The sequence below is a fragment of the Aptenodytes patagonicus genome, chromosome 24 (genome assembly GCF_965638725.1).
Source record: "Aptenodytes patagonicus chromosome 24, bAptPat1.pri.cur, whole genome shotgun sequence".
Lineage (NCBI taxonomy): Eukaryota > Metazoa > Chordata > Aves > Sphenisciformes > Spheniscidae > Aptenodytes > Aptenodytes patagonicus.
In genome coordinates this window covers 3364346-3388344 of record NC_134972.1, presented here as the reverse complement: position 1 = coordinate 3388344, position 23999 = coordinate 3364346, and the positions used below count along the sequence as shown (strand labels likewise).

Genomic DNA, 23999 nt, shown 5'->3' with positions numbered 1-23999 from the left:
AAGAAATCAAAGCACGAACACAGCCTCTACTGTAGCTGCCATGTTCTTCTTGAATAGCGGGTGTGTAAGGGGGGGGAAGAGCAGAGAGAACAAAGCAGGCAGTGCTTGCAGGCCTTGCTGCAGCAAAGCATCTCAGCAATGGCAGTAGTCTTACCACGTTTAGAGACACATGAGATAGATAGATTGTGTGTTTTGTTGAACTGATACCAGAATGACTATTCTAAGCAAACAGTTCAAGCAAAAAACTACTTGCTTCTGCTTATGCCTACGAATAACAAACAACTTTTCACAACTCCTTCATTGCTAGGAAAACACTGCTTTTGCACAGAATACCATCACTTAACACCAACCCCTGCTACCCTTTACAAACCGTTATTTGATTTCCTTAAAAATAAAATCTTCCAGCAGTTACCCCAAATCACTTCTCTTTCCAGCCAATTTAAGAAATCATCCAGTTACTTACGAAGAAAAATGTCTCAGAATTACTAGAAACCCTCAAGCCTAATTTATACATATTTATTTTTCAGTACGTTACTCAGTTCATGAGATTCCTCTCTGCTGTACCTCAGCAGAGGCTCATACGTTCTACTTCCTTATCTCTGTTTTGACGCAGCTGCAGGAAGGGGGTAACAAAAGCGTATTTCCAGAGAAAGAGTCAAACCTTAGTTATTTAACTTGGTTGGTGGATTTCTATCCTCTCTCTCTCTCAAAACACATCCTTTGCGCAGTGGCTGCTGCTGACAAATGCATAAAATACGGGGAGGGTGGGGAGGTGGTGGTGGAATTTTGCTGAAGTTAGTTACCTACAAAGCTAGTACAAAGCTTGACAATTCATCTTCAGTAATGGGAGCAAAATATAGGTTATTTTGTTTTCAGCACAAAACCCTAAGGAGACGTGAATCCAGAGTTTTAGTTATGCTACTGGTGATGATTCCCATCAGAAATAGCTCAAATTTTTCAAGCATCAAGAATGAAACAAAATACAAATATACAAGATACAAAAAGAAATAACATCAATAGTGGTAGGAGAGTCCTGGTAGCAGCCTAGCAAAGTCGATGTAAAAGATGACTGGGAGACTACAATTGTAGTCTACCAAGTGCCCTCCCACCCACCTCATTTAAAAAAAAAAAAAATAAAAAACCTGAAAAAGCCACAGTCACTGAAATAGTGCAGGCTCTGGTCACAGCCACTGGCAGACTTCCAGGGTCACTCGGTGTAATTGCTGACTGCATACATCATGGAGAGAGCAATGGCAGGGATGTGTGTGAATGACCAATGACAAGCTAGTCTGAAAGGGGCTATTTAATTGCTTTTAGAGAATCATTCCCCTTGTAGAACATATTGGACAAACATATGGGAGTTCTGGGAGTTATTTAATGCCAAATGAACTGAAATCAGTTAATTAGATGAACTCTCACACTTGTTGCAAGTAGCAAGAGTCTTTCTGTGTAATAACTGACATGGTATTACGACTCGCATGCAGTTCTGAGCCATTTATTAGGCAAGGCAGGAAAGGGAAACATTACCAAATGCAAGTGTTTAATATTCCCATTGCTGCAAGGTAAAACACATCAGTAACAAGATCTGTCCCCTCAAATCCATCAAAATCAAAGGTGTCTAAGTTTTCCAGTAAAAGACAGACAAATAGCCACTACTGCTGAGCAAAAATGTAAAAAATGTTTTTTCTAAAAATACTACACTAGAAAGAAACATCAGGAATTTCACCCCACAATGTTCTGCGCTCTACAAAGTACTAGTAAAGAGGTTTCTTGCATTTAGAGTTTCAGTTTCGGTTTAGAAATTGCTGCTAGAGGGACATTTGTACCTGAAGCCAGAATACTGAGAAAACTTTATGGGGAGGGGGGCTAGTCCCTCAAGGAGAGGTCTAGTGCTGCTCAAAGCCCCGTTCATGTCAGCTGCCAAAGCAGCTGATTGTGCGTCTGTCAGCCTAGCCTAAAGAAGCAGCAAATGGTGCTACAAATGCTAGATGTTCTTGTCACTTTCTGCTGTGCAGAGGCCCTGAGTTGCAGGTGTGGTAGTACCAAGGTGCACATTCCATCCCAAAGCACTGCTCCATTAAAATTCCATGTTGGAATACTGTGAAGGTTAATTGGAAAAGCAAGGAAGTGAAGAGGAAACAATGCTGAGTGTCCATTTTTTTCTGGATGCAATCAGTTTCAGAGAAGAATTTAATATTTGCCTTTCAATATTTACTCTCTCAGTGGCTTACCATAAGCATCTGCAACAGAGAACCTAATGGCATAACAGGCTCCTAAATGAACCGTGATACCTGGGAAGTGAAGACTGTCTGGTAATGAACACATCTGTGCCTTGAGCCTGGATTTCTCATTGCAGTTCACTCCTTGGATGGCAAAAATACTTGCTTTCAGACTGCTACAGACACTGAAATACTGTTTTTTCCCTCCCCTTTGCACCGACACTCATACAAGTGAACGTGATGGAAAAACAGCAAAATAAATTCATGGTTTAAAAAAAAAAATCAATTTAAAAAAGGAACAGCATGATATTTAAACTCTATACCCATTGAGTCAGCAGTTTACAGCTGAAATGGATTCTATTGCTGTGGGCTGCTTTTGTGAGATGAGAAAATTTTGCCCTTGGAAAATAAAGGTACATTATTTGTCCCGTTCATATACCACATTGCGTGTAAATGCATACATTTATGAAGCTTTGATTTTTCAAATTATGTAATTACAAAATATGTTTAAGTCTGGCTAAGACTGACTTGTTTCATTCTGACTATGCAAACGCCAGTGTGTGAATACTATATATAGGTGTTGGACACTCGAAGTTAAGTGTGCATCAGAAATACATTCCATTTTTCATATTGTGCTTCCAAATGTGTTCAATCACCATTGAACCTTCACATTTCTGCTAAATTCCTACCAAAAAAAAGACAAAGAAAACAGGGGGAGTAGTGACATGAGACCTGGTCTTCTCAGTCCTCTCAGTTTTCTTTTCTCCTTCTATTTTTCCACTCTCTAATCTTCCCACTCTTATTTTGACTGTACGGTTGGAATCTCTGAAAACCATTATTTTACAGTATTTTCATAATCATTGCATCTCAGTTATGCTTTTTTCTAATATTTAGAATATAGAGGCACAGTCAGAGTTTCTAAGAATTTTTTGTACGATACTAACCAAACACACTAATATACTTGTACAACTCCCAACTTTATGTTTGATGGAAGAATGTGGTGTGAGGGTTTCTATATATTCAGGGACCCAAATCTTTACAGTTTATACTGGCACATGTAAAGAAAAATAATTTGTTTACACTGTAGGTGACTAAATGGTCATCTTAATTAAGAATCACTTTGGCTATTCTCATCTTTTCTCGCATTGCAATTGGTATGGTATTGGAAACATACTATTAAAATGACAGTATGTAGAGTGTAGCATAGGAGAAAAAGTTTGTGAGAAAGGAGAAATAGAAAAAAATGGCCACCAGGAAAAATACAAATATTTCAGGGCAGATTCTGCCTTCTCTTATAGCTCAGTTAACCTTGTTATTTAAGTATGGAATACAGACCGCATTCAACAAGGACACTGTATTATCTGAATAATTGCAGACTGACATTTTTCTCTTTGATACAGTTTTCACACAGGGTATTTTATAGAGCTCTACATGCATTAAAGGCACGTAAGAGAACTGCAACAAATTTGCTTACTGCTTCAAAGTGAATCAGTAACGTAACTGGGACCAGAACCCAGGATCCCAAATACTTGCCCATGCCTCATATCCTCCCACCCTGTCAGCAGGTTCTATCATGAGATGATTGGATTATCAGCCCTTTCTGACTGGACTATCAAACCTTTCACTGCATTCAAGAACATCTACTCCTCATAGGGCTCAGCATATAATAATCGTACTTTGCTGCTTTTCAGCCTGCCTCTCTCCAACATCTCTTTTTCTTAGAGTTTTCAATTTTTTTTTTAGTCAGAGTATTATGCTCCCTCTATAAAAAGGAAAGCTCAAAGCTGAAGCATCACACTATGTAAAAGGTGTCAGTGCTTCTAGTGATTTTGTTCCAGCTGTTCTCATCTTATTTCTAGACCCCAGTAAGACCAGCTACTCTGCCACAGCTGGCAAACACTTCTCTCTTTTTGTAACAATCTAATTGGATTGCAGTATGTATTTTTTATTTATTTTTCAATTCTAAAGCCTCTTCAAGCACATATGCTGGCAGCAGGTGGTTGTGGAGCACTAGCATTTTAAAGACGATAGCCACACACTAGACCTTGTGCAAGCTCTTCCGTGATGAGCATGTGGGGTTCAAGAACAGGCTGTTGTGAATGGACACGCAATGTCTAGTAGAATCCTAAAGTATTTCGGTGCTATCGTCCACACGGAGCTGCTGTCATATCTACTGAAATATTGTTTTGCTTTTCTTGAAGAATATACCTGACCTGCCTCCTTGGTGGGGAGAATTCGGGATGGGGGGATGTTAACATTGGCCTAGGGGTGAGGAGTCCTTCCATGTAAGTTACCTACAGGCTCTGGCTGATTCTTGGCTGGATACAGCTAGCAAGAAGATCTCCCAGCCAACAGTGCTGAGACTTACGCATCCCAGTTCTGTTAACCAAGTGACAGTTTCTAACTGCACAGAACCACTCACTAGCTGTAATTCCCTGCAGCCTGTAACTAACTTCAGTGACGCATCTTGAGGCGTTCTGGTTCAGGGAACAAACCAGCAGATAGTGATCTCTGTTCCAATGTAGCTCCGCTTAGTCTTTCTGGCTTAAGTACGAAGTCAGAATTATGCAAGGAGGCAAGAGACATTCACTCTAATTCTCACTTGGGCCAGAATCAATAGCTTTGTTGTTTCTTTCACAAACATCAATAACCTGTACTTTCTGCCAGCATCAAAGCATGTGTCTGGTGTTTGAAGGTTGAGCTTAGCTATTTTTCTCCGTAAGTAGTCCTTCAGTGGTTCTTTAGGAAATTCTAGCTGCAAGAAGCATCCTAGAGGATCTGTGCAGTGAAGCCCATATATGTGTCCCTAAGACTTTATGGTTTGGCATCTTTTTGGAGGGACCACCAGTTCCATCACTGATTTGTTCAGTTACATGAGACACTAAAGAATTTTCAAACCTGAATTTGATTTCTGTTTAGGATACAATGAGTTGTTCATTCCCCAGAGGATTGTATCAATTTACAGCAAAACCAGCTGATAATCTCATCACAGTATCTGTAGTGCACAGACAGGAATTCCCCCCCCCCCCCCCACTACAAAGTGACAGTGAATTCAGCATAGCTCTATCAGATCCCATATCATCTCTGTTCCTCTGTCTTTTAATGTATATCTCATACCAACCTACTTCAATAGCTAAAGGAAGATTAGAATAGAAGTGACAGCTAACCCACTAGTCCTAAATAATCTAAATCTGAACAATACGATCCTTGTTCTCTCACACACATTTAAGATGCATAAAGTACCTATTATGGTGAGTTCACATCTCTGCAACACCACCACAATTAAATTCCACTGATTACCATACAACTTGTGCGACTTCATTTTTAATGGTGATACATCTTCAAACTTTTGAAGTAAAGAAAACCTATCCTCTTTCTCTAATCCACTATTTTACCCTTCCTCCACATCCAGGCATTGTGCCTGTCCAGATGAACAATCATCTACATTTTAGTGATATCTGCATGACAGCCCACATGCTTATATAGCAGCGCTGCAGTGTGGTTTAGTACTTCTGTCTATCATCTTCCACACACACATATAAATCGGGTACTAATTCTGAACTGCTGGCGTTTCCTCCCACCCTCAAAACACGGGAGCCCACGGGCAATAAAGGAGAAGGCTCCCTACACGTCAGCGCAATCTGCAGCTGCTAGAAAAGTCTGGTTTATTCCACCCAGTTCAGATGGGCGAAAGATACATCAATCTTGTCTCAACTACGTGAAGAAAAATACAGTATTTTGATTGGGGTGGGGGGAGAATGTTTGCTTTTGTCTCACTTTATAGAATTTCACTTTGAAGAAGAAGGAAGGAAAAATCTCCCTGTGATAATCTTCAGTTTGGTTTGCTGCCTCTGCTTCTGCCCACAAAAAAGGAAAACTGTAGGCAAAATTTGCTGCTTGTTTTTAATTAACCTATTTTAATTCATTTCTGCAGAACCATTGCAGATAAAACAGCTGGGTTTTTTTTTTTTTTCTTCCTTCCTTTTACATATCTTAATCTTTCATTGAAAATGATCAAAACCCTGTGGCAGCAGATGGGGATACACTATGAGAGTTTTCACGAAGGAGTTCAGAAATCAGAGGAGAAAAAAAATAGATTTCACTGTAAGTTTTGAAAAATATTTCTAGGCTTCAGGATTTATAGGCAGCTCTGTGTCTTTCAGTTCCTAAAGGAAAATTCCAGCAATCGTTCGGCTGTAAGTTATTGTAAGTAAATATTTACTGTATATGCAGTTATTTTCGTCTTTCCACATCTCCTCAGGTATACCCACCAATTTTTCAGTGCTTTTAGCTGAATGTATATTTAAGGTGAGGGAGGTAAGAGAAATAACTGCTGTAAAGCACTATAACCAACTCTCCTGTCTTCAGTTGTACAAACCTGCCCTTGACTACTATGTCTAAAAACTGTCCCTCTCACAAGCACTCAAAGTGAGGCTTAATCAGTGAACCACTCTTCACCAGGACCAACATCTCCTGAAATTATCCTTAAATTAATCAATTAAAGTATACACTACAGATTATTCACTTAGCTCTGTTTGGAATGTGAATTATGAAAGTGTAGTTTGAGAAAGCTAAGAAAGTTATTTAAGAACTTTTTTTTTTTTGCAAAAATATTGTTTGGAGTGCCTCACTGCAACTTGTAAGACTGGATGTGAAGGTAGGACCAATAAATTCTGTCAGTGCACTTACTGAACTACAATTTGCCAGCCTCATGCAGAATTAGGAGCAGCAGAAAGATTCAACGTCAAAAATAGAAGAAATCAATTCAAGAGAAGTTTAGATTAGAGCAAGGAAAAAAAAAATCAGAAAATGTAACTGAAAAGCCTCAGTGGAACAAAGCTGCATTACAGAATTAACAAGCCCTGTTGCAGAATCTGCACATACCAGTTCCTCAGCAAGTTTAAAGTATCTCTGACACTTTTCACTGGATGAAGACATGGTCTTGTACTTGCAGAGATGCACACAAGATGCAGCAGCTGACTGGCAACGACTCAAAAGGGGGGACTGTAGAGTGCTTTTCAGTAGCTTATTTCAATTAAATAAAATTTGATTATCCCTGTCACTTTTCATCTGACAATCTCAAAAGATTTAGTAGTTATTTATCCTCCAGAGAAGGGCAGTAGAGAGATTGCTTTGTCCACTGCTGAAACATGGTTGTTCAGAAGTGTGGAAGAGTAGCATGTGACAGTTTAAGGACACAGAATACCTTACTACTTTAGAAGTTGATGTCTGGTACCTAGATGTTCCTCTAGGTTTAAATGGGGGAAAGACTCTGGCTTTAATGATTTTTTTCTTTAAAACCATCATTACATACCTTTAGTGACAGCAGGAGGTGAGAAGTTTGGTTTAGTCGTAGAGGCCTACCTGCAGCAGTAGAGCTCTATCTAGCATAGAAAAGGGAAGGGATGCCAAGGTGAACAGCACTGTAAAAGAGATGTAAATTGCCATTTCTGCTGCCTGCAGTATGAGTATATTCCTGAGGTCTCATCCAGGCACTCAACTGACTCTACTTAGATTTGACAGAGTCACAAAATAAAGAAAACCCATTGTAAACAGTAAGTGAAGAAGGTGGGTGGTACTTAGTGGTAATGAAAACAAAGCCTTAAATCATACATAGCAGAGTGTAGTGCACAAGTCAAAGGCTGAGCCCAAGATTTTTGAATGTTCTATGTTTGCTGACACTTAATCTTTTAAGGGTAACATCAAGGTTCCTTAAACCGGGGATCGGAGGGGATATACCTGAATAAAGTATGTAAGCCAGAATGACAGTGGCAGGCTTTCCTGAGTAATACCTCACCAAGAAGCTAAGTGACAGGGTATATTTACCTGTATTTTACCTGCAAAAGGACACAAATTCCTGGAAGACACAGGCAGGAAATGGGAGCAAAACAAACTGATAAGTTTCTAATGTATTGTTCAAACTCAAATGCTTGCATGGGGAGAGGAATTGGGAAAAGTATTTACGACAATAGGTGGAGGTTTCATGCTGACAGTAGACAGCACGACTAGTCATTAATAATACTAAAAGCTTTAGTAATTTGAGAGGTATCTTAAGTATTGCTTAGTGTCTAGACAGTAACTTGAGATCAAACTCCTGTTTTTCTCTCCCATTCTTCTACTACTGGAATTTCAGACAAGATGTTTAAGTCTTAACTTCAAATGCATTTTAGTTCTTCATGGGCAACTTGCAACCCAGTACTGCCACTGTGGGCCACTCCAGTGGCGGTCTGGCAACTAGACACATTATTTAGTTAATGAATGGTTGCACTTTTTACCCTAAGCTCTTCTAGCACTTTTCACCTCAGCTGTTAAAGAGAGTAGGGCAAACCCTGGTATCTCTCATGTCCCTTAAATTTACATGGAACTTGCCAAGAACCAAACATAATAGTTCTCTGAAGTTTTCACTTTAGAATAAACTTATCTGAGAAACTAAATAATGCAAACTTTTACCTCATGAAAAAAACCCACCACAAACAAAAAAATGGTCTTAAGGAAGAAAAAAAAAACAACCGTAGGTCTAAATATGACAATATGTTCTACCAATCTCCACAGTTCAACACTATGGCTAGCATTTCATAAGCTTTACCTTCCCTCCGAATCCAGGTATTAGTCTAGTGAGAATGCTACACTTAGACTAAAGAAGCTCTCTTCATTTCCTGAATTACACTCAATTACACACCAGTTTTGTAATTTTACTCTCTTGTAGGGTTTGATCAGTTTCTAGCTGAAAGCGAGTGAACCAAGCAAGCAAACTGAACTAAACTTGGGTTCTGCTGATGTGTGGTCTGTCAGGCTCAAAGAGAACGCAGAGCACTTTGATTCTTTATAATCCATGTTGTGTGAAAATTAAAGCTGCTAGGAAGTCTTTTTATGGGAACAGCTATCAAAATCTGCTAAAACCATCTGTTTCTCTGGCCATGTTTATTCATAAAAATAAAGGGGAAGATCCATTCTAAAGCAAGGCACTTTGGGCCAAATTCCATTGTCTTTCTAATGCAGAATGAAGGCAATTGAAGTGATTGCAGTGGCATCGATGAAAACGCCCACATGTGCAGCTGCAACAGAATTTAGTGCCATGCATCTAACAGAACATTTTTAAAGTTTTAAAAGCATCTAGAAATGAGCTAGGTTTCTTTTGTACAACAGACATTTGCAACATACATGGTGCAGCAACATTAAAAAACCCCAATGACCCGCATTTGCCAAAACTATAGTTCTTCTGTTTGTTTTCCTTTTTTTCCTTCTTGTCTTTGAAATAAATATGACAGAGCTGAAACCTTGAGAACCTCAGAGAACTAACTTGTCTATTTATGAAAGACCACCAGTATTTCAAACATCACCTTCTTGTCCCACCAGACGCAACGTTGAAAAAAAAAACCCTAAGGATCAAAGTGCAGCTTAATTTCTACTGTTCATCAGCTGGTGCTGGCAAATCCAGCTGGGGAACAGATTTTAATGGTGATTTATAAAACAAAGTAATTTAAGAAATGGTCCTGAGCATTCACTTATTCGCATCATCTAGGCTACCAAACATCTGTCATGAAGTAACAACAATTCAGTACCTACATACAACAGGGTCATTCAGACTGATGACCTGGATAGTGAATTTTAACCTGTTGTCTGCACAAGAGTCTATGGACCCAAAGGTTCTATAAGTAATTAATGAAAGCACCTGTGCTGTTACTAGACTTGCATGCCGTAAGCCTGCAAATCAAAAATGATAAAATCACTGACTCGGAATTCAGCACATATCATACATCAGTCTCGTCAAGGTATCACATCCATTTGCAATAATTCCATGTGATTTCACAGAAGCATCACACAAAGATCATTTTTGCTGTCATTTATACAGATACAGCATATGTCACAACAGTGTGGTCACACCAGCAACAGGGAAGATGGAGTGACTCTTGCACATTCCATTCCTTTAGACAGTGTTGACAAGAAATGCATTAAATGAGATAGTTCCACAGATTCTGGATGTGTGTGAGGTTTTTTATTTATTTCTTACCTGGACTCCTTTTGAGTGATGGAAAGAGAGATTTCCCATGAGCTCTCTTCAGGAATAGCTCCATGTGGTATCAACAAACTGACTCCTACAAAAGAGCAAAGGCAGAACTTATCTTTGGGAAAGGCACTGGACGTAAAGAACAATGCACAATTTGCCTCTGATTTACAAGACCTAGAAAGGCCACCTACTAGAGCAGAAGAATGCTCCTCTGAAATAGTGGTTCTGACTACAACATTATCAGATTGGATAATAAATGTAAAGGAAAATACATTATTAATATGATCCACGTAGTTATTAATATTTAACTGTCTTACAGCCTGGAACTATATAGACTCATATGCTTAAAAACTTCTTGCTACAACAGAGCTTTTAAATAGTTGACTTCCCATTGTTTTGTGTCACTAAATGACACTGGATTCATAGTCTAGATGTGACTGAAGGCTTCTCTTCTTCCTTGGGTACAGGCAGAGACTGTCTGCTTCACTACTTATACAAAAAGGAATCATTTATGGAAACAAAAGGTACCATCAGCTGTTTCCTTAAGGCTTCCAGCAAGAGTGGTTTGTAATCCCAGTCATTTTGATGGTCTTGTTACCCTGATACAGTCTTTTATCTGATGCAGCAACAGAACAGGCTCTTTTGCGTTCCCTATTTAATTGTTCTTTTCCTTTTTTTTCCCCTTAAATAATAAATAGAGTCAAAAGCATGTGTGCCTTTGGTAACTTTTAAGTTAGCCTTTGCCAGCTTCTGCAAGGCAGTAAGGGCAAGCCAGTTACGAAAGATTTTCATCATTTGTTGGCTCTTTCACTCGTATTTGCCAAAATGCCTCTTAGTGGTACACATCTTGTCATCTGCATAGGTCCATGTTTTACAAGACATGATCATGGTTTAAACTTTTCTTGAAACCTCTTTGCCCCTTTCTGACTTTGAAATCAAATCTAATAATTCTAGGATCACAAGGAATCTCATAATGGAGAGACTACCTAACCAAATTAATCTGAATTTGCATGGAAATCACCATACCTTTTTGTTCATATACGTAACAACTAGTGAATCCATGTGATATGATTTTCCTTTTACTCCACTAGTATAAATTAGAAGTTAACAAGGATGCTTTCCACCGGGTACCAGTGAAATTAAACTGTTGTATAGCATACTCAATACAGGAAGACTAGCTTTTACTTTGCGTATGTCAAACAATGCAGAACCTCAGCTAAGTACTAACATGACTGCACTATAATTTACAATTGGCTAGCAAATTTGATCTTACATAATCAGGCAGAAGGAAGTACATAAATTGCAAGCGGACCAAATAGGTATTTAAATAATCTAATTGACGGGACTATCATTATATAAGTAGCTAAATTTATAGTATGAGGGACTTCTTCATTTATGGCTTAATTGACTTAGTGCCTCTGCCTTTGTAATATTCATTCCTGAACATAATCTGTGAAGAAATGAACACATTCCATATGTTGTGCATGATTGTACATGAAATATTATATCCCTGAATTATATACTGTTATCAATCTTCTCTAAATACAGACCACATTTTTTATGGTACCCTTTAAAGTACCCGTTTTATGAAACATGAAGGATAAATGCTCTAAAGCATTCAGTTCAACTAGATACTAAGAGATAAGCCTGGACACACTAGTCAAATGAAATCAAAGTTGAATTTCAAGTGAATAAAGAGTTTGGAAGAGATCCTCTTAGCTAGCAATGGTGGTAGCTGGCTATTTCTGCTACATTTGCCATTTTGAAAAAGAAAGCATCCAACATAAGGGATTTTATTCAGCATGATACAAACATAGTGATGTAGTGCAACATACTGCAGGACTATGATTTTAACATCCTTTATTTGATTCTGATTTGGTGCCTTTATGTTTTCAGCTAATTTAACAAACAATTTCTTAAGTCTAAAATACGTGTCTCAAAACTCTGAAGTCACAAAACAAATTCTACTTCTTAAACAATGCAAATTGAGCATCTCTACTGCGATGTTTCGGTGCATAGCCCAATCTTGAAATGCCAGTTGACTTTGAAGTGCCCCACTGTGGAAATCTGTCAAGCTATTAAGCTAAAAGAAAGAGAAAACCAGAAAGTCAGGAGTAAATGCTAACGAAAGCCACACGAGTTTTCACTGAGAGTGGAAGCTATTCTCCAGAGACATCGGTTTGTTAGATACTGCAGACCAGTAATGTAATGAAGCCTGACAATGTTAACGCAGTCAGATGTTGATGTAGATTCTGCTTTGAATATGACCCCGTTATACAAGATGCTGATCCAATATCGACTGCCTTCCTGGAGAGCCCTTCTTTTGGATCAGGATCCAAGTAAGCAACAGCTTTGATCAATAGGACTTTCATGCTGAAGACATCAAGTGAAGCAGTAATTTATAACAGTTCAAATAGACATAATGCCTCTTTACGACTCATCCCAAGCTTTGTTCTGATCAGTCATCTCCTGTGTGGGCAACATGCTCTACTTCCCAAAATCTGCATTAAGGGAGCCCCTACTTTTTCTTTTCTTTCCTTTTTTTCCTTTAGTTACAGAACATGACATCAGGCAAAAAAAGCTTAATCTGAAATTATTTTATATGCTTTTAATGAGAAAGGATCTACCCACCTGTGTTTGGAACCACTAAACGGCCACCCAGGTGTCCAAAAATGGCAGTTGTCTTCAGCTCGCTTCTTGTTGAAATAGAAGACAGGTTCTGAATATATGTAGCCTTATTTCTAGCCTGTATTGTACCAAAAGCTCTATTATTCCCATGAGGAAAAGTCCCAGAATGTGCCTTTCCATGATATTCAGCCCTCTCTGTCACCCCTAGGGACACCATGAATGAACTCTGAACTTTGACTTTGATGTCTGACAGTGGGTTGAACAGTGAAGACTCTGTCATTAGCTCCTTGTCCATGGGATCCTGCAGGCAGATTGGTCCACTGTATGTTCTGCTCACTGTCAAGTCAGGCTGCATGGATGAGTTCAAAAGCAGGGAGTTACCTGGTAGAACGAAGCAGATCAGGGAGTTAGTTACTGTATTAAGACGTTAAATCTGAAACCTCTTTCTGACCTCTCCACCATTTCCTTTTTGACTTGCTCTTCCTTCCTGATACGCTCAGAGCTCAAAATCACATAAGGTAATGTTAAAAAACAGATTAAATGATGCAATAGATCTAACAGGTACTTGATCGCTATGTTTTCTGCACTTTGGACAACTCCAGAGTGCACGAATCCAAGAAGGAACTTCCTTCTTGTTTTGGATTCAGGTTTGTGCGTATGCCTTTTTTCTTTTTTTTCTTTAAATTAAAACCCATTGGGTGAAAACACATCTTCCTGCAGACCTTTCCCGTGAGCTTACACGAAACAATAGCTTCATGCCTGAGGGAAACTGGGTTGAAAAGAAAGTGGGACAAGAGTAATATACGGAAAAATACTACAGTTATTCATTTAGGAGCATTTTAGCTCAGAAAACACTCTGGAAAAAAGAGAAGGCATGGATAGATTTAGGGCCTGAATCCTTTAGCTGGTTTGGTCTTTTTGTTTGTTTGTTTTTGTGGGGGTTTTTGGTTGGTTTGTTTCTAATAAATAGAAGTTTTCCAAAGTAAATAATTTTCTGGAAATTATCTATCTGTACTGCATCCTTGAAAATCTGATCACTTTAAGGGACTGCAGGTTGGGGTGCTAACATTATAAATACATTTCTCCAAAGAATAAAATTTGGATCACTCTAATCCATTGTCTGTATGTCAGTATTGTGCTCTCTTTTCTCAGCAAACTGAACAGAGAACTGGCCTTTTTTTTAGCAGAATTGTTTAGTTTACAAATGCTCTTATTTAAAAACCCACAGACAGAGAACCCAAAGTAAATGAAACTGAACTAACAGCATCCTGGCATAAGAGAAAGTGGTGCACTCAGATATTTTCAGAGTATCCAGAACTAATGTTTCTGAAACATTAAGTCAAACAAACAGTTCCCCAGACTCAAAACAAGGCTTCAGTGGCAAACTGAGCAAAGGAGAAAGTTACTATTTGAGACAGTCATTGAGAATTACATTACACTAATTAAAGGCCTGGAATTTGAAATGAATGAGTAAACATCCTTCAAACATCCTTGTCTACCAAGCCCGTTTTCCAATTTCTGGCAATTTACGCTTGGTGAGGAACTGTAAAAACACCACCACAAAAAAAACCCAAACTCTGCAACATATTTCACTTTTCTGAAGAGAGAAGAGACATGGGGATACTTTCACACCCACCCACCCACAATAAGGCAGGTGTCCATTTTAGAATGTCAGTACGGAATTAAAGAAACACTATTTTAAAGTAGTCACCACTTGTATTCCTCCCCACCTTTCTGTCCAAAGGAAATAATATTCCAGAAAACATCTGAGTGCTGCTTTTAGTAAAAGTAAATATTTCTTCCATATTTCATTGTATTGGTGGCTTTCTGAAGTTTGTTTGTTTTTTTTAATCAATACACGTTTACACACATCTCTCCCACAGACCTCAGAATGTGGATGTTTGCATGCTAACAGCAGCTTATAAAAATAAAGTTGGGTTTCTCAAATTAACAGTAAAAAAATAATCACTTTTATTGGAGTAAAGAAAATAGAAGATCTGTAACTGAATAGGAAGGAACTACAGACATGCTTTCTGGGTTTGGTTTGGTTGGTTTGGGCTTTTTGTAAGTCACAAATGTCAGTGTAGAAGCTAGTGACGGTATTTCTAAAGCACTTAGTGGTCAAGAAAGATGATGTATTTGTCCAAGTTGCCATGACAGATCAGTAGCAGAGACAGTAAGAGACGGTTCTAACCACCAGATCCTGTTCCTTGTACTGCAGCTGCCCTTCCCTGGCTTTCAACACATCTGCTGAGCAATAAGCTGGAATGCCCTCCCACAGCCAGTCATTGAGTATGAGCTCAGTATCTCTTTGCAGTAGGAGCTCTGGAGAGAAGAAAATGAAATCACAACACTAACCTTGTCTGACTGTTTTAAAATTAAATGTCTGGAAGCCTCCTGTCAGTGCAGATGAATCAATCACATCCACGCCGTACTCACTCTGACTCCGTCTGTAAAGGGTAACGCCAACCACCAGCACAGCTACAGCAATGACTGCTGCTCCCAGGCCAGAGTACAAGGCAATGTCACTGGCAGTCTCAATATCTGAAAGGAGAAAAAGTGGGTACCAAGTCAGCAACACTCATGAAAACGTTCTGACTGGTGCTGGCTGGCCGTGAGCAAAGGGGATTATAGGAGGCCAGAGCGGTAAAGCTTGAGACATAAATGTGGAGCAGATCACAGCAGGATAGTGGAGCACAAAGGAACACTGAAAAGCAAGCATTTGAAAGCATGAGCAAATTTCCTGATGCATCACTCCATATAGGTGAGCTTACATTGTTTCAGGGATTGCATCATGGTCTTTTACAGTTTTTTTTTAAAATGGGAGACTTGGACTCGTAACAGTGAGAAGCAGAGCGCTTACCACTAACTACCCTTCTCTCTCATCAGCACACATTGCTAGCTTGGGCTCCTTGCTGAGGCATGCCATTGTTTCCCATTCCAGCCCAGCGGAGATCATTAAGGTATGGTAATGCAGCCCTTAAAGGGAGGATGTGGAACAACTGCAGCTAGGGAGGGCTGCTTCAGGTATCAGCATGAGTCTCATCTATTGCTAGCTTCCAGGGACATGTAAGTTTTAGGTTTGAATTCTGGAGCTAATCCAGGAGGTCATGAATCCCCTGAAAATTCTTAGTGAAGATTTCCCCTTCCCCCCTCTTTATTTTCTGTGTGAGTTTTAGTATAAGAAGGAACAGTCCATCCTCTCACAGCTCAGAGAGGGGCTGAGGAGATCCCACATATCATCTTGGATTCCTGCAAGCATCTCAGTCTTTAAAAATAGGTTGGAAACCGAACCTTCCCCGTGATCACACCCATGCATTAAGCTTACAACCAAGTTTTCTAAGACTTCAAACTTTTACAGCAGAGAAGAATTCATTGCTTTGAAAGAATGAATCCAAATGAAACCTGCAATATTATGTAATTGAATTATCCAGTCCCGCTATTCTAGATCTTCTGGGATTTGGGACCACGTACCATGAAATTAAATTACTTGGCAAGTACACTTAGTGGGTCCTTAGATAGTTCCTTAATGCCAAACTCCAGCTTAGAGGAAGAGATAATCAGGTATTCACCCTATACATCATCTGTTATCCTCCTATGCAGTGCTTCTGCTGTCAAGTGAGAAGCACTTGGTACAGAAAGTGCATTTATTTATAACAAATGACAGAAAAAATAATTAGGAAATTCAGACTACTCAGTATCAGTAAATAAACTGCAATGTACAGAAATAGGGTAGGAAGTTAAATTCAGCATTTAATAAATAGCCAATTACTGAAATTACTTAATTAGTATTTGGGAGGAGGCTTCTATTGTGCATATGTTTTTCTGCAGAAAGTCGGATAACTTTATTTTAGCTGAGTTTTTAAAATGAACATGAAACTTAAGACCACTGAGATGAAAGAAATGTGTACCTATGGGCAGCATCAGAAAAGCTAATTTTCCTGGCTCGCCAGTTTCTTATGTAAACTAAACGCCTGACAACTAACAATACAAGCAGCTGAACTTCCTGGGAAGGCGCATCAGCTGCCAAACGCAACTGCTGAGTACCGACTGTTCTCTAACATAAGTGAAATGCCATATGACTTGCAGCAGCAAGGAAACCGAGTACGTAAACACTGCTTTAAGTGGGCTGGAGCACATGGAGATTTGCTGTGAATAAGGCAATGTAACCGATTTTTTAGTTGGGCAGTTGAATCAAAAGTAAAATAAACTGTTTGGCTCAAACTTTCTTAATAGAAAACACCCTTTCCATCCCATTTCCATTCTCAAACTGTTCCCAGTCAACCCCAGAAACAACATTCCAACATCCCATTCATCCCAAAATAAATGTTTTGAAATCAGTTTTACTAGGACCACTATTTAGCCCAGAAAATACTTCTGCAGCTGTTGAATTTTCAAATAACATCATACTGAAAAGGGTTTCCGTTTTTAACACGTTTAGAACTTGCTGAGAAGGGGGTGGGGGAACCACAAAGTTTCCATGCAAATATCAGCTTTTCAGAAGAAATCCATCTTCTGTGGTATGTCATGACAAATAATCACAACTGAATAAACTTGTAAGTAGCTCTTATCCAACTTCTTAGAACATAACAATTGCCACACAGTTCTACTAAATAAATTACTAGAAAGATTTTTTTTCTGAGGCCTTTTTTTCCCATTTTTTTCCACGAGATGCTCCCTTGAAAAATGTTGTAAAGAGAATTTTAAGCATTTTCAGTTCAGAGTTAGGAATTCTAGAAAGTAACCTGTTAGCTGACAATGTAAATGTGTTAGACTAACAATGGGAGATGCCCACATTCTCCTATGCCAGATGGAAGAAGTAAATGCAAAAATACAGGGTCACAAAGGAAGACTGGAAATACGTCAAATAAAACCAAGACTACCTGAATCCCAATCCAATGCCTTAATCACATACTGGTTTACTTCCATTTCATTCTCTAGTATCAGGTGCAGAAAGAAAAGTACAGAAACTAATTACATTTCTATTTCTTCCAATTTTCTATTCCCAAGCTATTTTGTTGTTACAGGGAATTAATTATGAAACTCTATCGTTGACTTATTTTTTGTGGGTAATTAGTACAATGAGTAAGCCAAGAGCAGGAATGCTATGTATCTCCAGCGGTAGAAGAAACCTAACAGCAAGCGGGTTCTTTTCCTTCCTAGAGAACCTAGTGAGCTGGTAGTTATTTCACCATAAACCATCTTTAAGTCTTCCATTTTGATCGTTACCTGAAAACAGAAAAGTGCTGAAAAATCTGAATTAGCTCATCTACGTTCTTGGGATAATAAAGTCTGAAACATGCAGAAATAACCTGTCGGTAAACAATTACTGCCACCATAATGGCAACAGGTAGCAAACATAAGAGCTGATCTTTCACCATCAAAACCAGAATATAAAACACACCTCAAACTCTCACCTGTCAGTAACTGTAATTTATTACTCTAAATCTATTTAAATAGTTTAGCTGCTTCTATTCAATCGATTCAGACATCAGATAATTTAAGTTTTATACTTTTATAACTGCACAAGACTGCTGGACACGGGGGGTTAAAGATGAAAGCAAGAATACAGAATTTTAAAAAAATGAGAACAGTTTGACTCAAGCAAAATTTTTCTTGAGAGAATAATTTTGTTTTCAGTGAATGCTTTTAAGTATCCCTAGAACTTGAATTTGACACTTTTCTATAAATTATATGATTAAAAACTCTTACAGTTATTCTTTCTGAATTTCCTTATCTTTAATAAAATGGTCATTGTTCTCTTTCATAGAAGACCTGGATGAGTTATTCAAGTGTTCCCATAACCATTTATCTTAAAAGAGTAAAACAAGAGTGACATGATATTCCTTTGAATTGTTCCTATGGAACACAACTGCTTAAGAAAGGGGACTTCCATTTTTATTTAGGACGTTAGTATTTCTTTAGAAACAAATACTGGTTTTTTTAAGTAATTTTAATCTCTTCTCCTTTCTATCTTTTCTTATGGATAATTTCTTTTCCATTGGAGACTAGAAATTAAAGAAAAAAGAAAAGCATGGCAAATTTGGGGAATGGGGTAATTTTCTGCCTTTATTTTTTTCCCAGAAGGGAACAAAGTGGAAAAACAAACAAACTGAAAAAGAAGACATTTATAGTCAACCAATTACTATTTAATGAACTGCATCCTCCCAGCTCAGAGGAGATAGGGACTCTGGTAAAGCACTACGATTTTTATACATTTCAGTTACAGGATACATGTTTGTGGTAATTGTAGCCTATATTTCACTCCACCTCCTGACACTGTTACACAACATTTATTGAAAGCACATTTGATGGTAATGAAGTTTCTATTAACTATGATTAAGTTTCATAAAGCACCTGAAGATAATTTAAGATGTGCAGGAGCAGAAAATGAAACATTTGGTTTAGTACATTAGGAAACGTAATTGATTAAATTATCTCATTTACAATAAGTGCTTTCCAGGAGCTATGCAGGGCATACATTTCCCCCCGTCTACCATTAGTTTGCTAGGAGAGCTGAAAGATTTTTCCCATCCTCCCCCAGTTTTCCATCACTCTCACTTTTGGGACCCCTTAGCAACTTGAAGTCCATTTCTTCATATAGCCAGTCTTTGAGAACAAAGATCAAAAGTCGGAGAATCACGTAAGAGGTTATTTCGTAGAACAGGTTGTTTCTCAATTATCTTCATAATTGACTTTGATTTTGCATCAATGATGATTCATGCAGTCTTAAACTAAGTTCCTGTTTCACTGAATAGCAACAAGCTGTATTACATGTTTCTAACCCCACAGCTATAAAGAAACCCTTTAATTCTCCTAGGTATCTTATATGCTAAAATCAATTCCATTAAAGTTACTTTTTTAATAAATCAGAAAATAAAGCGATTGGACTGATATTCTTTCAAGATTCTCTAATTAAATGGGAACTGCGCAGATAAACAAAAACATATCAATTGCCTGAGCTAAGTTATGACACAGTCCAATTGTATGTGACCAGTTAGGAGTCGATTCCAGTGAGACAAAGACAAAACAAAATTAAAAAGGCTTAAGCAGCCAAGGCAACCACAGCACATTTTTGAGCTACCTAAATTTGATTTTGTGTACCCTTAGAAATACTTAAGAACTGGAAGCGTAAAGGAGAAATATTCTCATGCAGGCTTTCTACGTATTCAGAACCGTTTAAAGGGTGAAGCTGGGTGGCTGTCACACACCCTACATAACTACACCATATTAAAAACTGAGAGCTTTTAAAAAGCCAAACACCTTTCACTCACCAAGATTTGTAGCCATCTTGGACAATAACTGTGCTCCTCTGTAATTATTATTTTTATTGCATCACATTTTTGCTGCAATTTAGTTCTGTTCCTTTGTAAATAGTTATGAAGTTATCTGTGGATAACACGGATTTGAACTTGACCAGTTCCTTTAAAACTCTTGTTTTATCAGACAGAGAAGTACTCTGGGATCTGATAACCAAACAGGCTTCCTTCAAGCCAGCAAGAAATTTTGCTGCAGAATGTTTTGACATTGCAGTCTACAGCATGTGAGCTCAAAGGAAATATATAGTTCAGGTTAGGATTTCCAAATGTTTTCCTAATGATTTAAAGCCCAAGTTCCATAAAACTTCAAATAATCTGATCACCCTATGCCCCTATATCCTGGAGGAATACTCAGACTTAAAACCTACGTATTTTGTAATACATAATAGAAGAACCTGTCTTCAAAGAACATATAAATAATTGTGTGCGTTACTTCTCAGTACAGGTTAATTCTTGTTTTAAGTCCTTCAAAGGAATTAAGCCAAAAATGTGTTTATAAATATATTTGTCAAAATTTAAAGACAATTTTTTGTTGAAAATTAAGCAGTCAAAAATCCTCAAAACTTTGTGTACAGTTAATGGAAGAAAAAAAAGCAATGTCTTCACTTTAAAACAGATAGGCCTCATGGAAATTGTGCTTTTGATGAAATTGGGTCTTTTTTTTTCTTTTTTTTTAATGAAATCTTGTCAGTTAGTCAATTCACTCCAAAGTGCTGCTCTAAACTAAAATTCCACTGAAATCAATGGAAGACAAAGAAACAAAGAGTACAGGATAGAAGCCCCCCAAAGCAGTATATAAATGATATCTATATACTCTTCACAGGGTAAAGCATATCAACACCCTTTACCAGCTGATAAATCAAGGCCAAAGTAAGCTGAACAAGATCAGACAGAGCCAGTAGTGGAACCAGATTTGAACCAAGAAAACCAAAATCCTGTATTAATTTCTTTTTTTCTAATTACAAGTCCTCAAGAGATCAATTTCAAGACAAGCAGCCCTGTAGAAAGGGCCCCCAATCAGACACAAATTACTAAAGAACGGTCACTTTTCTATTTTTAGTCTAAACCCTATGATCACAAAGTTGCTAAGAAGATGCTGTCAGTAGATGTGAAAGCCTTTCATATAACCTTCAGTTTTATTTAGCTCCTAGACAAATAAAACAGACTGGCAGGGAAGATGAGAAAAATCATATTTACAAGAGAAAAAAAATAACTTACTTTGGGATTTTATTTCATGAAGAGGTTTTTTATCTGAGAGAGAGAGAGAGAGAGAGAGTTGCACTTAATAAATTTACATGGAGCATATCTATTTCCTATATCGCTTCTGTCTAGCTCTATAAATGAAACATTTTCTCCTTGTTTGCTGACAATATGAATATTTTATGTTGTCCATATTTTCCCCTTCATCTTTTTTTTCTCCCCCCCTAAATCTCTTTCAGGATGTTTCTTTGCAGTAATTTCTCAGTTGGTTAATTCAAGTATTTGTTAGCTTTATTAGATGTTTTTATTTAGAATATTACACATCTCAGCAATAAGGAAGTTCAATACTTTTAAGGCCGATCACTTGGCAAAGAAAGTCAGTTAAGAATTAATTATTTCTTTGTGTGTCTGATATATGGAAAGATTAGTGACGGACATTTAAAAAAATTATAAAATATCAAAATGTACAATATATTCACATTTATATATCTAAATATACACCAATAATGACATCTATATGTGTTTCTAAAGAACATACAGAATCAATGTACTACCATACATATGCAAATATATTAGAAAATAAGTTTTATACAATAGTGCATCTCTCAAAAATGAGGCTTCTCTGTCTCCCTCGTAATAAGCGTTTGAGTTATCCTTTATAACCTAATACCTGAAAAAGTAATCTGTAGAGAACGGGAGACTCGGGCTTGTGCAGCACCCAGACTGCACAAGTGCAGACTCTGTAGGTGCACACGGCAACAAAGCAACCCACCGGGCATGCCGGTCCCAGCGCAGCAGTCCAGAGGGAACACGTCCGCGATTTCCAAGACCCTGCTCAGGAATTCACGTTCTGTGTGGGGTTGCCAGGACTGTCTCAAGGCTGCCCTCTGCATGCTCTATAAACACAGTCTCAAGATCAGTTCTGCCACCCCTTAGTTCCTTGGGCAGTCTGCCTAACTTAAGCAACTCTTCCAATACCTTTTGTTGATAGGGTGTCTGAAGAAAACAACAGAACACAACATATAGCTTGCTTACTTCTATAAAACTTGACAGAGGCTAGCAGTTCAGCAGAATTAGACTAATCTAATAGAATAAAATGCGGGATGTAAATCCTTAAGCAGATAAGACTACATCCATTTTGTAGGTGCTTCGCGACGTAAGGAAATTCCCTTTGACTGAGCTGTTCCCCAATTTTGGATTTCTTTGTGTATGAAGGATCTGGTACTGGTTACCTCTAGAGGTCGGTTATCAGCACAATCACTGTTACTGCAGTCTGATGATCTACATTGGCAAGTATTAGTCTTAATGGAAACCACATCACGGTACAAGATGTTCAGCTTATTGTCTTATCACTATGTAACGTAAGCAAATGAATTACGAGGCGCCTTCTATTATTTTTACTATTTGTGAAAATGATGGGTTTAATAATACTTAACCCAAAAGATTCTTGGATTTTGGCTTTGCCAAAGAGCTAGGTGTGGGGGGTTTTTTCTTCTTGGGGTTGTTTTTATTTTTGCTAGGAAATGATGTACGTAAACACCAAATGAATAGTGTCAGACCTGAGCTTTGCAATGGAAACAAACATTGTTGTGCTGCTGACGTACACTGCTATCTACAGAAAACAGCTATGGAATTGAAATGCGTTTGCCATATAAACTGGTGAGATTGCTGGATCCAGAAGCCTCTTGCAATATTCAGTATCATGGCTGGTTGAAAAATGGAAAACAGTATTATTTGTGATTTATGACGCATTAGTAAAAACATGTTTGTCGTTCATCTGTTTATGGCCTACTTGTTTGTTTCTTTTTTGGGCACTGGGAAAAGAAATCAATAGTTTTTGAAGTTATAAAAAATAACTTTAAAGCAAATAGATAAAAGTAAAACAAAAAACTCTACAAAACCCTCTCTTTTATTGAGCAAAGAAAAAGCTTTCACCTCTGCAAGATAGAGAGAAATCCACCATGGAAAAGTATACTACTGAGAATACTGGTAGGGAATAAACAATGACAGAACAAATATGCAAGAAACTAGGAAGTTTTATTAGGACTATCTTGAGTGAAAGCAACCTTTGCATTCAGATTGAGTCAATCTCTGTTTTTCTCCCAACTTGGCAGGCCTGGCAATCTTTCATATATATCAAAACCAAAATAATTCCACCTTTCTTCTGCATATAAGTTTATATCTATTCAATTGTTACAAGTCCTAGAAGAAATTCTCTGGAAGAAAAGCACTTTCAGTTGTTCCTCAGTTAAGGACTGGACTATCTGGATCCATCCAGAAAATCAAAAACCAAAGCAAGAAAAAGGACGTTCCTGTGAATGAAAGGGTGTCATCTTTGTGTTATTCCCAACCTCTCCTGTCAGGGACTGAATAAAGACCCTGAGACTAGACCCTGTTGTATCACCATTTCGTTTACTGGCTCCAAATTTGAAAATTCACGCCAGGGATTAGTATTTCTTCTGCCAGTTCAGAATCAGGCCTACGCTTTCCTGGCATCTTATGTTCTCACCCTTACTTTCATTTAAGTTCTTATTTGTTAACCAAAACAATGTTTCATTTCTATTTTTGCCTTACGGAAGGAACAAAGTTAACAAGTTGTGCCTGATAAATAACCTCCAAGAGATT

At 38.0% G+C, this 23999-nt stretch overlaps 1 protein-coding gene across 2 annotated transcripts in view; it reads right to left on the bottom strand.

Annotated features, from left to right (window-relative positions):
- UNC5D (unc-5 netrin receptor D) overlaps window positions 1–23999 on the bottom strand; it is a 173343-nt gene that overhangs the window by 23334 nt on the left and 126010 nt on the right. Inside the window, exons 8-11 of one of the 2 annotated variants that reach the window (XM_076358781.1) lie at window positions 21393–21425; window positions 15214–15399; window positions 12859–13236; window positions 10231–10315 (exon numbers count right to left, since the gene is read on the bottom strand). In XM_076358781.1, coding sequence (XP_076214896.1) covers window positions 10231–10315; window positions 12859–13236; window positions 15214–15399; window positions 21393–21425 — 682 coding nt within the window. The remainder of the gene's footprint in view (window positions 1–10230; window positions 10316–12858; window positions 13237–15213; window positions 15400–21392; window positions 21426–23999) is intronic. The other variant, XM_076358782.1, reaches the window with a different exon arrangement.